The 17,500-nt window shown below is 49.6% G+C and overlaps 1 protein-coding gene across 2 annotated transcripts in view; it reads left to right on the plus strand.

Annotated features, from left to right (window-relative positions):
• Positions 1-17,500, plus strand: part of plpp3 (phospholipid phosphatase 3) — a 42,842-nt gene that overhangs the window by 13,810 nt on the left and 11,532 nt on the right. Inside the window, exons 2-4 of one of the 2 annotated variants that reach the window (XM_062556568.1) lie at positions 8,187-8,344; positions 11,752-12,032; positions 12,137-12,194. In XM_062556568.1, coding sequence (XP_062412552.1) covers positions 8,187-8,344; positions 11,752-12,032; positions 12,137-12,194 — 497 coding nt within the window. Of the gene's footprint in view, positions 1-8,186; positions 8,345-8,952; positions 9,111-11,751; positions 12,033-12,136; positions 12,195-17,500 lie in introns of both variants that reach the window. The other variant, XM_062556566.1, reaches the window with a different exon arrangement.

A 17,500-nucleotide genomic window follows, 5' to 3' on the forward strand; every position in this document is an offset into this window, starting at 1 on the left:
GTATCCCAGCAGTGGTGGTGAGCAGAGCCCCCCCCCCCAACACACACACACACACACACACACACACCTCCGAGCACTGCTGCGCTGTCGCACCGCTCCTGGGATTCCTGTGGGACCCCACAGGGCGTCAGGTTGCAGGATGTGCGCAACCCGACGCCACGCAATCAAGGGCGTGTTAAAGGGCACGGGATAATATGTGTCTTTAAAAGCCCAGCAGAAGAGGCACCACTGAAAAACGATCAGGCTAACCTAGCTTTAGCGCCTGTCTCCGGCAGAAGCAGTGGCACTCAGAGCCAACTCTGCTGCCTCTTCACCCAGCAACACACACACACACACACACACACACACACACACACCTTTGACTCAGCACTGGATTAGCAGGTTTGCCTGCGTTAAGGCCCTGGGAGCGAGCCGTGCTAAACTTGTATTAGATTCTGCTAAAGACTAGCGATTCGCCCCAGCCGCGGTCAGAGCTATAGGGTCGAGCTTAATCAGATTGTCCCTCGCCATGGAGATCAAGACGTTGTCCTGATTGGTCAAGAAGCTTTCCAGTTATCTCTGCCTTCACATAGCCATACCTTAAACTAGCGCCCCCCCGCTAAGCTTGTCCTGGTGTCTATGTCACCGCTAGCATGTTGATGTTCACGTGTGTGTGTGTGTGTGTGTGTGTGTGTGTGCATACATGTGTGCGTGTAATTGAGTGAATTCAGCTGCTTGTGTGATCGGTATATCCTCTATTGTTGTTAATAACAGCCCTCTCACCAACTCTCTATTTGATTAGCACAAACAGGTCCGGGCAAAAGATACACACACCCTCATGCTCACACACGCACAGACACACACACACACAGACACACACACACACACACACACACATACACACACACGCACACACACACACACACACACACACACCTACACACACACACACACACACACACACACACACACACACACACGTGCACACACAAACACTGAGTGGTCTCGCTGTTAGCAGAGTATGGCCTTTCTATTTGCAATCTGACAGCACTAAGACAAATCTCTGTTGGGGCAGGGGTCATACTCTCGTGTGGCCCGTGTGTGTGTGTGTGTGTGTGTGTGTGTATTTGCATATATCTCTGTGTATACGTATGTGTGTGTGTGTCTGTGTCTTACTCTTTCGTGAATCTGTGTGTGTGATGAGCGTTCACACTGGGTTAATAGACTGGCCAGGCAGAGGTCCCTGACCTTTGAGCAGTCTTCTGTCTCTCTCCTTCCTTTGTGCGGCACCCTTGCCTATGCATGTGTGTGTGTGTGTGTGTGTGTGTTTCCCATAGACAAGCAGACGGTGTCAGAGCACAGAAAGGAAATCCTCCATTTGGACTGATCACAATGCCCACACCCTCTCCCCTGTCAAACACACACAAGCTTCACTGATCCATCGTCATTCATTTAGATGTCAGTCTAATTCAACTTCCGTCTGCTTCTTCTCAATGGAATTTCTCCTCCATTGGAGATTCAATATGCACCATCGGTCCCACGAAAAAAGCAAACAAAAACAAAAACAAAACAAGACAACAAAACAAACAGAAGACAGATCGTCTTTCTGGAGCTTACATAATGATTTTAAGTAGTGTGCGTGATGCCATTAGATTACACTATCAGTGACTTGGCATTGAGCCTTTTGTTAGAGCATCTGAGGGCCTGAAAGTCTCTCTGGCTCTGAATGGTGGCGGATCAAAGCCTGAGAGAGCACCTGCAGCCAATATCAAACGGGATCAGATGAGGTCAATACACTTAGTGCCCTGATAGTAACTCACCGGGCCGTAAGTGGGCCAGATGAGGGCCGGATGCAGTCCTGGGTCAGCCCCTCGTTGAGCTGTCGCATCAGGTTAGTGCCATTGGCTTAATCTCTAAGGCACCGGCTCCAAAATTAACCTAAGCCAATCAAAACAAGGATGTCAAGACTGCAGCTCACGCACATGCATACACACACGCACGCACACACACACACATACACACACACGCACACATACGGGTTACACAGTCACACACACTGAGACGCACACATCGCATTGCACATGTGCACATACATGCATAAACATACAACATAGACAGTCACACATGCTGAGACATGCACACATTAACACACACATTAACACACACACACACACACACACACACACACACACACACACACACACACACCAAGACGTGGAGACTGATAATCACTCATGCACGTCTGGAGCCTTCATGCCAATGTCAGAGAGCCTCTCTCTCCTTCCTCTAGTCCACACAAACATGCAACTTGTTTCCAAAACAAATATGTTCGCACCCATGCACACACAGACACACAGGCACATGACACACACACACACACACACACATTTGTACTCCACATCTCCTTTGGCTTTTCCTACTCGTGCATACAGTGTTTAGACTGGAAGCTTGCATAACATTGGAGAATAAATTAGTTAGAGAGAAAGTCTGTTTACATGCGTGTGTGTGTGGGTGGGTGTGTTCATATTGTCTGCATGTGTGTGTGTGTGTGTGTATGTATGTGTGTGTGTGTTTGAGAGAGAGAGGGAGGAAGAGAGAGTGCCGTACATTACAGTCGAGCTCAGATAAGTGCGTGCCAAGAGAACGCTTGTGTTTTCCCGGGTTCCTCATGAGCGCATTGTTTTGAAACAGGCGTGGAGCACAGCATGGCCTGTGGCTGTGTGTGTTTGTGTTTGTGTGTGTGTGTGTGTGTGTGTGTGTGTGTGTGTGTGTGTGTGTGTGTGTATGTGTGGCTAGTGCTTCGCTCTACAGACCAGCAGCTAGCTGCCCACCTTCAACCCCCCACCTCTCCAAAGGGGAGACATGCGTGTCCCCATCTGATAAACACTAATTGAAAGTTTCTCCACAAAAGCCTAGCCATGCCACCCACTTGAGATTGTGGTATGTGTGTGTGTGTGTGCGCGTGTCTCTGTGTGTGCGCGTACGTTTGTGCGTACTTGTAAAATGAAATTGGTTTGTAGGCCTATGTGTGTTTGCCTATTAAGATCGGTGTGTGTGTGTGTGTGTGTGTGGTGTGTGTGTGTGTGTGGTGTGTGTGTGTGTGTGTGTGTGTGCACACGCGTACGATGCTGTGTATATCCGCACGTGGCTGTGTGTGTGTGTAGGAGAGAATGAACCGCTCCCTGGTTACTTATGGAATTAGGCCCCAGTTGTTTTTCATTAAGGCCTAATTGAGCAGCCTGTTAGGAAGCAGCTCATTGGGTGGATGCGCTGTTTATGCAAACCAAACTGTGTGCCTCTAGGAATGAGGAGCTCAAGCTTTTCACCCCACCACTTTTTACACACAAACACACACACACACACACTAATGTATACACGTGAACACACACACATACACACACACACACACACACACACACACACACACACACACACACAGAGAGAGACATACACTCATAAACATGCACACACTTACACATAAACATATTCTCCCAACGTACTACTTTCTTTGGCATTTGCCTGTTATGTGTCAGAGCGAACCAGTGCACTCTCCTGGTTAACATTAGGGCTTGAAGTTGTTGAGGGGGTTGGACAATGCTTTGGAAACAGTGATGAAGACTTGGCCAGCTTGCTTATCAGATTTTAGTGTGGTTGTCTTGTTGGGGTATAGTTTGTTATTTCATAGAGGAATGATTGAGACCGAGCCAAATGCTCCGTGGTCCGTTAACTCACAAGCTCTTCTGGGAGTTTGTTAACGGTGTTTGGCTACAAATGCATGGGCTTTTGTGTTTGTAGGTCACCATGCAAGAGCACCCTCCTTCTTTCTCTCTTTTCTCGCGCTCTCTCTTTCTCTCTCTTTCTTTCTCTCCCACCCGCTGTCTCTTTGCGCCTCTCCCGTAATGCGGGGCCCATTCAGATTCAACTTTAATTAGTCCTTTTTTTAATTCACTGTACCCAGTCAGTCATAAGTGTATTCAGCTGCGCAGCCAAACCCTTTACCGGGCTGCCTCTTTTTTGCCTCTCTGACTCAATTCAGAGAGTTTGGCTTCACAGGGAAGACAAATTGAAAACAACGGTGCACAGCCAATGGGCACATTCATCAGGATGTCAACACGTCAACATTGTCATAACATTGTTTTCGAAACGTATGATTGTCAGAACAAACAGACAGAGAATATACAGTAGCTCCTCAAAATATCCTGTTCTCCAATCTTCCGAACTTTTGAAACTCCCTCTTTCATAAGCCAAGAATCCTTCTTTCTTTTCCTTTCTTTAGCTCTCTCTTTCTCTTTCTTTAGCTCTCTCTCTCTCTCTCTCTTTCCGCCCAAATCGGGAGCCCTCCAGCGCTCGCTGGTTCATTAGCATATCCAGAATTAGCATGGCAACGCATTCCCTCTCTTCTCCTCTGCCCCTCTCAGCTCTTCATTCAGTTTTCTGAGGCGTGGGGGTGGGGGTGGGGAGCACTTTTTGTTTGCTCTTGCCTGAGTTGGTCCTCAGATTCCCTCTTTTGGCACAAAAAAAGTGTTTTTATTCTTTACCCCCCCCCCCCCCCCCCCCCAACCCAAAAGCAGCCCCCTCACCCACACCGCTCACAGTTGTTCCTTCTTGTGTGGGGAGTGGCATGCATGGTGGAGTAATCCTGGGTGGAGAGGAGACTGGAGTGGAGGGACCAGGGCTGAGTGGTATGGGGAGAATCTCAACATACCAGGCTGCTTTCATGGCAATGGCATGACCAGCAGGACAATGGGCAGCCTGGCATGGTGGGGCCCCCGGAGGTGCGGGCAGTGGGCACATGGACAGAGGGCCTTTTGTAAACAGATGGGCGCAGTGTGGTGTGGTGGTATGGGTGCAGGACGGACTCTGCTTTCCCTCCAATTCGTTCATTCTTTCTTTCTTTCTTCCTTTCTTTTTTCTTTCTTTCTTTCGTGCATTCTTTATTTCTTCCAGTCTTTCTTCTCTCGTGTTTCAAATTCAAAATGAATTTGAAATATACTTCAGAATTCATGTACATACAGAATTCATATACATAAAAAGGATAGTGTTGTATTAAAAAAGTTAGTGTTATATATGCAAAGCATAATATTATATTGAAAATTCTCTATCCTCAACTCCTTCAGCTTTGTCTCTCTCTCTCTCTCTCTCTCTCTCTCTCTCTCTCTCTCGCTCTCTCTCTCTTTCCCTCTGCTTTCCCTGTATTTGCATCATAATCTGGAAGTGGGGATTTGTGGAGAGACTGAGTGTGATGGGAATCTCTGAAGCCCTAATAAACTGTTTGCTCTTTGGCTTTCCATGTCCACAGGGTCTTTGTTTGCATGTAAGACTGCAGATTCCTTCAGTGTCAAAGCCCTTTGTGAGGCCTCCAGACTCGCCAAATTAGTATGTGTGACAAGTCATCTATTAAGCGGCCGCAGCCGCAGAAAAACACTGAATTCTTGCCTTTTTAATGCGCTGACGCAAAGTTGCGTGTGTGGTGTTTGAGAGGGAGAGAGAGAGAAGAGAGAGAGAGAGAGAGAGAGAGAGAGAGAGAGAGAGAGAGAGAGAAGGAGAGGAAAGGAAGGAGTTTGCACATTTAAGCATGCCTCTGGCGTCTTGACCTCCAGCCGAGCCCCCCGTGATGTGGGTTTGAACTGGCTAACCCTCAGTCACTCACGATCCCACACGCAGGAGGAAACGTACACCCTCACCACCACCATCTTCCAGACCTCTCATAGCCCAAATGAGAGAGAGAGGGGGTGCCTGGGGGGGTGGGGGGGGGGAGTCTTTGTATTTGTCCAGGTGTCTGCTCCCCTGTCTGTAGCCCTGTAGGAGCGGGGCTGCACCCAGCCCTGTAGGCCGTAGCCCAGCCCTGCCCGGCCCCAGCTGTCCAAATGAGGCAGGGATGGAGAGAACAGAGGGACCGGAAGAGAGGAAGGCAGGGGGGGATTCCAGGTGGATCTGGAACACCTTAGACAGCATCTTACCACTCCGGCTTCCCAGCACAGGATTATGAATCATCATGAATTATACCCCCCCCCCCCCCCATCCACCCTCCGTCTTCTTCTCAGGCAGAATTCTCAAGAATTCTCAGAGTTCTAGTGCGCCTTAAGTCAACCACAACAGACATGTGCTCTCTAGTCGTTCTACTGATAGTCCTGGCGGTGCTGGCTGATAGATGCATTGGTGCATTTTAGAGACGAGGGAATTGTTCATCATGTGTCATTTCCTTGATTGGTTTTGATAATGTTGCTGCCCTACCCCGGTGACGAGCAACGGTGTCGGCGACATGTCTGAACTTGGCCGTGGTTTTTCTCGTCTTGTCAGTGTTTCAGGTTCTGGTGTTTTGACTTTAGTGTTCTCGAACACAGTTGCACAGTTAGGTGGAAATATTATTCACATACACACCATGTCGCATTGGCAACAGTTGGGATTAACAGTTGGGATTTTTTGTTCGCCGCTTGCTTAAGAGCTCACGCTTACTGTGATGGCGAAGACTCCATTACTCTGTCTATAGCATAAGATGCCTGTGGTTCCTCCAGTGTGTGTGTGTGTGTGTGTGTCTGACTGGGAAAAGATTGCAGCCATGCGCGCCACACCGGGTCTCGAGTTGCCCCTCTGTCTAACCGCACGCCCCTCACCACAACAGACCGAGAAGAGGCCCCGCCTCATTTCCCCTCCGCCGAAAAAAAGAAAAAAAGAAAAAAAAGTTTCCAAAAGTTTGGGTGGCCGGCGCAAAGGCCTTAGCTTTGTTTTCCTTTGCTATTCACACGTTTTACAGTCCTTCAAGGCTAGCCTTTGAAAAAGTGGCTACCACAATTCCAAAACCCCTCCTCCTCTCCTCCACCACCACCTCCTTCTCGCCTGTTTGCTTTGCTTTGATTTGGGAATATGTATTTATTATCCCCCCAGCCTGTCTGAGAGTCCCGTGACAGCTGACGTTACGTGACGTGAGTTTCGTGGGTGGAGCTGCGCTCGTCAGCTGTTGTGGTCTTGGTGTAGCAACCCCGCCACACACACACACACACACACACACACACACACACACACACACACACATCAGCCAATCAACAATTTTCGCGCGGAATATTCCAGATCGGGCCTCCAGGGCGTTTCATCGGGAGTAAACTCCCTCACATGTCTGCAATGAGACGCCCACAGGAATGCCCGGCGAGGCTGAGAAACGTGGAAGTTCTGGTTACGCCTGCGTCCTTCGCCAACTGATTCAGGGATTTACTCCAATCAGCGGCAGTCTGAGCCAACACAGCACCCAGGCCTATCAGGTGTTAGGAGGTCTAGATCTGTGACACCTGTGGCTTGGGACTTGAGCCTTATTGCGTACAGTGCTTTCAGCGTGAGAAATGGGAGATGCCATTGAGGCTTTTTTTTTGTTGTTGTTGTTGTTGTTGGTTAATCTCTAAATGCAGATAATTGAGGGAGCACCAGAACTACTCTTCTGTTTTGGATTGAATGCAGGCTTTGCTTGAAGTCATTAGGCCGCATTGTTTTTTTTGCCCTAATCTACTTTGCGCTAACAATAGGCTGGCAGAGTCTCCTTGTTGATGTATATTTGAGGTGCTGGAAGAGGAAGCCCAAATCTCCCATTGTGCCTCTTTAAACAAAGCGGCGGAGAAATCAACACTTGGCTAAACTGTTTGCTTTTCAGGCTTAGCCGTCGATTGGGCAAACGCCGCGAGTGTGGCCGAGGCAAATAGCAGCGCATTCATTAGCGGCGACTAAGTGTGAATTCCACCTCTCATCTGGATGCCGAAATGCATACAAAAGCTGTGGACTGTGGTGGAGGTAGTGCTCCGCAGGGCGTCAGATACAGATGTGGCATGACTGTAGAGGAGCACTGGAACACTAGGGACACCCCACTGTTCTCAGATCATTCAGAATAACAACTTCCACACTGGAAACAGAACACACACACACACACACACACACATAAAAACAATGTTCTTTCATATGGGATTAAAACATACAGTAGTATTGCAACTATCTAGTCTAAGCTGTATTTTACAACACATTTAATCCAATCCATACAGGTTTTTGTTGAATTCCAGGTTTTCCAGGTGTATTTTCCTATTGTTTGTCACCATGTGTGAAGTATTTATTCTGCTCTGTGCATTGTGGGATGTTGCAGCCGACACAGGTAAGTTTCCGGAGTGCTCTTGTTGCCTCGAGAGTGACCCCCCCGGCCGGTTGTGTTGTGTGTGTGTGTCCTCGCGCAGTGATGCTGCCCACCCTCGTGCTGCACAAGACGTCGGCCGTGCCGCCGTACAAGCGCGGCTTCTACTGCTCGGACGACAGCATCCGCTACGCGTTCAAAAGCAGCACGGTGCCCTCCTCCGTCCTGGTGGCGGTCGGGCTCCTGGTGCCCACTGTCTCCGTAAGTCGCCCCCTCCGGCGTGCGCACGCACACGCACGCAACGCCAGCAGCCGCAGCCGCAAAAAAAACGACCCGGCCGGACGGGACCGGGAGAGGGCGGAGAGAGAGGGGTCAGAGATGCCATCGGGCATGTCACGATGGAGAAGATGGCCGACCAGTGACCGTTCATTTCTGCCATGGCCACCATGTCAAACATTCGCCATGGTGGTCGCACTTAGACGTAATATTAGCACTTGAACTAATGTTAACACACATCTACAGTGCAAATAAATACTCTAATTAGCAGTTAGAAATTGCTTATTTAGTTTGAAGTGTGTTGGGTTCCCTAATTGGCTTGGAACCTTACCCCCCTTATTCTTCTCGGTCTGGTCCACCATCACTCCTGTGGAAAAACAAGATGGCCGTCTGATGTCTTCTCCACCCTCTCCCAGAGTTCTCACGTCCGTCCGTCCGTCCGCCCCCCCCCCCCGGCGGCCGCTGCGTTTGTGTGCGTCCCCGCTCGTGTGTGTGCCACCCCCCCCAACGACCTCCCCTCGTTTGTGTCTCTGTTACTGACCTGGAACCTTTGTGTCTGCTCTCTTCCTCCCCTCTCTCTCTCTCCGCTGTAGCTGGCCTACCTTTCCTGATTATTGAAACTAGCACAATCAAGCCCTACCACCGCGGGTTTTACTGCGCCGACGAGTCCATCAAGTACCCGTACAAAAACGGAGACACCATAAGCGATGCCGTGCTTTGCGCCGCTGGCATTCTCATTGCCATCCTTTCTGTAAGTTTGTTTTTTTAATACGAACACACTTCTACTCTGTCCTGGGGAGGCTCCCTTTATCCACCCTGTAGTGTTGTTACCATCTGCGGAGTAGTCTCTCAACCCAAAACACCCCTCTCAGATAGACTATAAACCCTCCCTACCCCACCTCACCCCCTCCAAAAAAAAATAAAGTAGTCTAGCCTCTAGCCCCTGTCTCTGAATTGTTATATTTATTAAATGCAATAGGTTCCTTGGTCAAGAGGTCTCACGCTATTGATGCTTGTATGTCTTGCTTTCTCACTGCGTGTCTGTGTGTGTGTGTGTGTGTGTGTGTGTGTGTGTGTGTTTGCGTGCGTGCATGTTGTTACTTGCTTGCATGTTCATACTGTGTCATTTCCAGGCACCTTCAGGACTGTCTAAGCTCTGTTTCCATATACACATTTAGACACAACAACAACAGCAAGAATAACATCAACAACAACAACAACAACAACAACAACAGCGCTAGCTAGCAGTTACTCTTGTAAACCCACCTTCACTCCCCACACAGCAGTCTCAGCTGCATGCCCAGAGTGGCAGAGGCACTAAATCAAAAGCATGTGGAGATCCATGTGTGGGACTTTTCCCTCTAATATAAAAACAGTCCCACAGAGTCAATTCAGCCGTAAAGCAGAGATGACAGAATAGCTTTGCGTAGAATCGAGACTAAAACAGAAAAAAGAAGAGCGCGCAAGAGAGAGAGAGAAGGGAGAGCGTAAAACACACAAACAATCCTCTTCCCTACGAGCCGTTTGGAACCTCATCAGGCATCGAGCCCTTTTCCCTTAAAAAACGGCCGTATGTAACACATTTCCATACCCTCCATGAGAATTGGGCAATGGAATAAGTCTTTAGCATCGGAGCCGGGGCATGGCAGAGGTTCCGTGGCGGGCATCGCTCCAAGCCAAACCCTACAACTGCACATAAAAACCCCAAACACGGCAGCGCCTCTGATGATGTCGGCTCGCCTGCCATATGGTGGCAGGGAGACACTTCTCTGAGCTCAGCAGTTCTGCTTATTGGAACCAGGGCTGTGTGTGTGTGTGTGTGTGTGTGTGTGTGTGTGTGTGTGTGTGTGTGTGTGTGTGTGTGTGTGTGTGTGTGTGTGTGTGTGTGTGTGTGTGTGTGTGTGTGTGTGTGTGTGTGTGTGTGTGTGTGTGTGTCTGTGTGTGTCTGTGTGTCTGTGTGTGTGTGTGTGTGTGTCTGTGTGTCTGTGTCTGTGTGTGTCTGTGTCTGTGTGTGTCTGTGAGTGTGTTTGGCTGATGCTTCACACACAGCTGTGCTCAATTTGCAGTGTCTCCAAACCAATTCCCAATCTCATCACGTGCACTCATGCCCCCAGTCCCCCCCCCCCACACACACACACACACACAAGCATATGCGCACAAGCGCACCCACACACCCACACACACATACACACACACACACACACACACTTGCACTTAGAGTTATATCATATCAGCACCGTGTTCTCAAAGCGTCTTTGCTTTGGATCGACTCTAGGGAAAGCTGTCTCCTCTCTCCACCGACAGCCCATTAACTTGTGTCTACACTGAGAGGGGAAAGCGCAGTGCATGAGAGGGAGAGAGATGCAAACACTCCACTTCAAATACACAACCTCCTCCCCACCAATCAGTCTCCCCAGCTGTGCCTGCCAAAACAAACACTCCGCCGTCCTCTTCCTAAACTATAATAAAACTGTAATAAAAAACACAAAAAATCTCCGATGAAGACGTTGAAACAGATCACACACTCACTCATGCATAAAATCACATGAACTGCTCTAGACTAAACTACAAGACAAAAAAAAGCCCACGAGACAAAAAGAGGATGTATATTTAGATAGATAGATACTGTATTTAGATTTTAGATATTTAGATATATTGATATGTCTACAGTCGGCGAGTTATCAGAGAATTGTTCGATATTAATGTTTGGAGACATTCTGAGGGTACTTAGCTATGACACAGCCCATCTCATGGCATCATCCTTTCTTTCTCATTAGCTTAGCCTCATCCTCTCATCCCCCATCTTTTCACCGTGTGTGTGTGTGTGTGTGTGTGTAGGTGTGTGTGTGTGTGTGTGTGTGTGGATGTGTGGGTGTGTTAGTGGGTAGATGCAGAGACCCTGAGCTTCTACAGGGTCCTTATTCATCTCCTTCAATACTCAGGAGAGGCAGGCCATACTCATTCTCATGTCCATCTTGACAGTCTCTTTCTCTCTCATCTCACTCTATCACTCTCTTTCACACGCCTCCTTCTACATTCTGTATTCTGCTTCTCTTTGACTCGCTTATTCTCTCTCTTTTCTCTCTTTCTCTCTCTCTCTAATTCTCTCTATCTCTCTTTCGTGTCATACTCACCCGAGTGCTGTTTTGACTGGATGTCTTTTTTTGCATGCCAATCTAACTCCGTGGTGACCTGATCAATGCATGCCTTTGCCGAGAGATCTTTGGTTTCCGTGAGATCACTCCAAGGATGATTGTGTGCCCTCGTGTTTTTGATTTGGTTCTGTTATATATGTATTATGGGATTGCTGTTTTGATTTCAATGAGAGCTAACACCCCACGCTGACGCAGTAGAACCATTAAGCATGTTGTTGGTGGATCCGTTTCCTTCAGATCATCATCGGCGAGTGCTACCGCATCTACTACCTGAACGAGGGCTCCAAGTCCTTCATCGGGAACCCCTACGTCTCCGCGCTCTACAAGCAGGTGGGGGTGTTCATCTTCGGCTGCGCCGTTAGCCAGTCGTTCACGGACATCGCCAAGGTGTCGGTGGGCCGCATGAGGCCCCACTTCCTGGCGGTGTGCAAGCCCAACTACACGCTGATTGACTGCTCGCTGGGGTACATCACGGATTACGAGTGCACGGGGATCGAGAGCAAAGTACAGGAGGCCAGGTAGGACATGAACGCGTACACACACACACACAGACACACACATATCCACACACATTTACAATATGTGGAGGCTTAATTAAATTGAATATTTTTTCTGTTTACAGGAAATCATTCTTCTCAGGCCACGCCTCATTTTCAATGTTTACGATGCTCTACCTGGCAGTAAGTACACATACACACGCACGCACACACACACACACACACTCACGCACACAAGCACCCTCTTTCTCCTCACTTGACTGAGAGTAAAAGTTGAAGCAGTCTTAATATGTCTGCTCCTTCTCTCGAGCAGGTCCCCGAGGCAAGAGCAGGCCTCTCTCATGCCCCTGCTCTGCCTCTCCATCAATAGCCCTGCTGGCCCTGACGAGATGTTGACATTTAAGCACTGAAAGACACACAGATTATGGCCCAGAGACAAGCAGTGAGAGAGAGAGAGAGAGAGAAAGCTGTGTGTGTGTGTGTGTGTGTGTGTGTGTGTGTGTGAGAGAGAGAGCTTGTGTGTGTGTGTGTGTGTGTGATGGAAAGAGAGAGAGAGAGAGAAAGAATGAAGACAGACATACAACAGGGAGTGATAGAAAGAGTAGATAATGTCTAACTCTTGGCTAGAGTTGTGCTGGCTCTCAGCTATGATCACATAAAGCTCCTCACGCTCACTCCCCAAACTGTCAAATATGGACAGAGGTCTCTCTCTTCTCTTCTCCTCTCTTCTCTTCTATCTTCTCTCTCTCTCTCTCTCTCTCTCTCTGCTCATGTCTTCACATTCTGTTTTTGTGGTTTTCTCCATGGCCGACATACAGTAAGGTAGATTACTGTTGTGTCTGTAAGTCTGTAATAATAGGCTGATGTCATCATTTCCATCCTTTCAGACTGTTATTGTATACTGGTCACTTGTTGCTTTTGTATCTGTGCTGATATGTATGTGTGTGTGTGTGTGTGTGTGTGTGTGTCAGAAATAGGGGCCACTTGTGCAAAGGGGAATGATGTAGTGCGTTTACAGAATAATACTACCATTAAGATTCCCCAGATAAGTCAGAGAGTGACCATCCACACTACCTCATGCAGGGGCATTCCCCCACATCATTCCAGCCATATTCACACAAACATATGTTTTAATCATTCGCCATTCATTCACCGTGTTGTGTTGCTAGGGGCAACCGTTCTTTTTGACGTAACTGCCAAGCGTGTAGGGAAGTTTGCGGCGACGTTTTGTGTGGTCGTGTCGCTCTGTGTCAGCTCAATGTCTGCTAAATGTCTCCTATCAGTTTAACTGTAAATAGGGTTCTATGCGTCTGTATTCAGTTAGCCTGTTAGGTTAGTGTCGAGCCTCTGTAGTTATGTGTACCCTTGCGCTGTTACATAACGCTACAACTGACCGCTAGTGGACACAGATGTTAGAGCTGATGACGGCGACGTTGTTCCGGGCCGTGCCGGCGCTCGCGCTGCGTAGTCCCGGGCAGCGGATGCTCCGTGTGGGCAGTGGCGTGGGTATTTCGTCGGGTATTTCCCGGCCTCTCGGTAACCTCCAGCCTGACAGCTCTGGAGTTCTGCAGATGGGCTCTGGTTTTGGCTGTAGGGAGTGCAGGAGAGGGAGGGAGAGAGGGAGGGATAGTGGGTGATGTGTGTGTGTGTGTGTGTGTGTGTGTGTTGGGGGGAGAATGTGTGTGTGTGTGTGTGGGGGGGGGGGTGGAGAAAGTGGTGTGTGTGTGTGTTGGGGGGAGAAAGTGGTGTGTGTGAGTGTGTGTGTGTGTGTGTGTGTGTGTGTATGTGTGAAGGGATTGGGATTTCTCTAAAGCGTCTCCACAGTGCCCAAACCACACGGTGACACATGAACCGCGTAGTGCTGAGCGCTCCAGCTCGCCGCGGCAACAGGAGGAGAGCCAACACAGCCGCCAGAGTGGTGTGTGTGTGTGTGTGTGTGTGTGTGTGTGGGGGGGGGGGGGGGGGGGCAGGGAACGAAAGAACACAGAAAGAAGAGCAGGGAGGGGAGGAGAAGAGAAAGAAGAAGAGAAGGGAGGAGGAAGGCTGGGGTGAACAGACACAGAGGCATGAGTGGAGAGGACAACATGAAAGAGAAAGTGATGTATGGAGAGACGGAACAGAAAGGAGGAGAAGAGAGGAGCAGGACGAGTTGGAGAGACGGAACAGAAAGGAGGAGAAGAGAGGAGCAGGACGAGTTTGAGAGACATGCTGCTAATACTGAACGAGTCATTAAGGGCTCGGAACGTCAGCTGTCTGTTCAGTGGCCAAAACTATAAGAAATCAAATGAAAGGGAAAGTTGCGGATGAGACAGAATATAGGAGTGTGGAGCGTAAAAAGAGAGAAGAAACATGGGAACTACGGGAGAGGAAAAGAACACGAGAGGAACTCTGGGAATGGGAATGATTGGCCGGGAGAAAGCGGGAGAGGAGAGGAGAGGAGAGGGGAAGGAGATGAGAGGAACTCTGGGAATGGGAATGATTGGCCGGGAGAAAGCGGGAGAGGAGAGGAGAGGAGAGGGGAAGGAGATGAGAGGAACTCTGGGAACGGGAACGCTTGGCCAGGAGAAGAGAGGAGAGGGGAAAGGCTGCCCTCAGCAGCCCCAGTCAGCGGGAGACGGCACGGACCAGTGGACGGCTCTGGACGCATGGCTGCCACTTCACTTTTTGAAGTTGCTGGTCTTTACTGACCACTTCCTGGTCACTGGTTATGCACTCTCTCTCTCTCTCTCTCTCTCTCTCTCTCTCTCTCTCTCTCTCTCTCTCTCTCTCTCTCTCTCTCTCTCTCTCTCTCTCTCTCTCGCTCTCTATCCCGGTATGAGTCTGCGGAACGAAAGCGATGTCTGGTTCATGTAGTGGCGAGATGTCTCTCACTGATTAGAGAGCGCAGGAACCGTGTCTGATTGATGGCAGTGGGCTGTGGTGAGGCCTAGCGTCTGATCCTGGGTCAGTCCAGAGGAAGTGCCCATAAAGTAAAAAGCCTTCTGACACATCTGACAAACTGTTCTGGCACAAGAGCGTTGCTGCGTAGAGAACAGTGCTGGATAGTGTTAGAGTTGTAGCAGTGGTGAGTCAAGAGGATATGGACTATGAGGGACCTTCATCTGTTTTGTGTTTTCTTTATGTGTTCATCTCTGTCGGTACCACGGTCTTTCTCTCATAGCGCACGCGCACACACACACACACACACACTCACTCACTCACTCACACACACACACACACACACACACACACATTGCACACATATACACACACACACACACACACACACACACACACACACGCACGTTGCGCGCACACACACACACACACACACACACACACACACACACACACACACACACACATAAACCCATTTTTCCATGTCTGCCTTGTCTTTCTTCGCCCACTCTTCCCCCTTGCCCTCTCTCTTCCTGCTGGATGACACAAATATTTATCTGTTCTCTCTGGACCTCCGCGGGTGACGCGTGGCAGAGCCAGAGGAGAACACAGCCGAGCGGAGCAGAGAGCCCAGCTCGTCCCCTCGCCTCCCCTCACCTCCTCCCACCTCCCTACACAGCATACGACTGGGTACATGGATTTGCAGAACCCATGCCTCCACCTCTTCCTCCACCACCACCACCTCCACCTCTTCTTTCTCCACACCCTTCACCTCCTCCTCCTCCTCCTCCTCCAGCCCCACAGGCTGATCAGATAGTGCAGCCCTCTCTAGAGGGACACAGGGACCCTTATCTGGCCCTGTCGCTGTATTATGTCTTCACTGAGTGCCTTTACTTGCGCGCGCTGTGTTGGCGTCAGTGCCGCCGCTGCTGTTGCCGGCCGGCCAAACGCAGGTCGGTGGGGCGGGTTAGGATAAGGCACCCTGGCACCCTGGGCACCTGGCAGCACTTTGTCAATCTCACTCTCGCTGTCACTGTCCCTCGGTGGCACCTTTCTGGGCCAGGATGCGGGATAGTGTGTGTGTGTGTGTGTGTGTGTGTGTGTGCCACCTGACCTGCCAAGTGTGTGTTGGCTTTGATCCCCCTTTTGCCTTTGAGTCACACTTGTGCTATCTGGTCACTGGGAGATTAGCGTCTGCGCTCAGTGTTAGTGTGCTATCAGCTCCAGAGTGAGGAGGCTGGTGGAGGAAGGGGGGAGGGGGGGGTCTCTTTCTTCTCCTCTGCCCCCATTGTGTGGCGCATGCATGGGATGCCTTCAGGGGACACCTCCAGGCTCGGACGTGTCTGGATGCCTTGCCACAGTGAGATGGCCAAACCCGAGCCCCTTGAAACATAAACACATAAACACACACACGCGCGCACACACACATACATACACGCACACACACACACACACACACACACACACACACACACACAGACCCCTTCACATACACACACACACACACACACACACACACGCACACACACACACACACACACACACACACGCACACACCCCTTCACACACACACACACACACACACACTTCCGTCTGCCATCCATCTCCCTCCTTAAGGCATTGTTTTTGTCGGTGGCCTGCATGTTTATGTTATGGGTGAAAAAAAAAGAAAAACAACAAAATTCCAGGAATGTGGTGGCTTTGTCCTGTGAAGGCGCGAGGGCGGACGGGTCAGAGCTGGGTGAGGACGGGTGAAGAGGTCCAGAGACAAGATGGAGGACAAGAGATGTACAATACTCTCTCACTCCTTTTTTAAAACCTCCTCCTCATCACTCCCTTTTTAAGTTATTTGAGAGAGCAACATCCCTCCTTCCTGCCTGTCTGACTGGAATATTGTGCTGTTGTTCTGTTGTTGGGGAGAGCAGCAGAGACTGTGTGTCGGCATCACTCACATCTGCAGGCAATGCAGAAGAACAGAGTGCCCTTTAGAGAGCAATTTGTTCCCAGCGCTGCGTCCGATTCTTTTGTACGGTTGGTATGAATCATGTGAGAGGAATTAGACGGTCTCGTAACTTTTTTCTCTCTTTTTCTCACGTCTTTGTGTCTTTTTTTTTGTAAATAGTCGCTTCAGCGCACGAGAGTCTCAGACAAAGCCATTCTTGAGTCGTTCCTCAGCAGACCACAGTGCGGTGGCGTTTGTGTGTGTCTTCGGCGTGTTTTCGAGCTCCGTGTCATGAGAATCCATCGGAAGGCCCCGCTGACACATTTGTTTTTAATCATTCTGCTTTTTCTTGCCGCCACAGGCAACATGAAAGACAGACACCACTGTGTTTTAGACACTTAACTGGAAGAATGCTCAATTGTATTTTGACTGAAGAATATAGGACAACCACATCAACACAAATGCCCCCATCACCCCCCCTCCCCACCCCACTTCCCTCTGATATTTCTGATATCCCTGATAGCGGGCGACGGTGACTAGGTTCCAAACAAAAGTGTCTCGGTTTCAGTTCCTCTGGTCGAAGACAACTGTCATTTCATACACGCATACCTGCACACACGCGCGCACGCGAGCACACACGCACACTTCATCAGCCTACTACTCTCTATGA

The sequence above is a fragment of the Sardina pilchardus genome, chromosome 15 (assembly GCF_963854185.1).
Source record: "Sardina pilchardus chromosome 15, fSarPil1.1, whole genome shotgun sequence".
NCBI classification, from domain to species: domain Eukaryota; kingdom Metazoa; phylum Chordata; class Actinopteri; order Clupeiformes; family Clupeidae; genus Sardina; species Sardina pilchardus.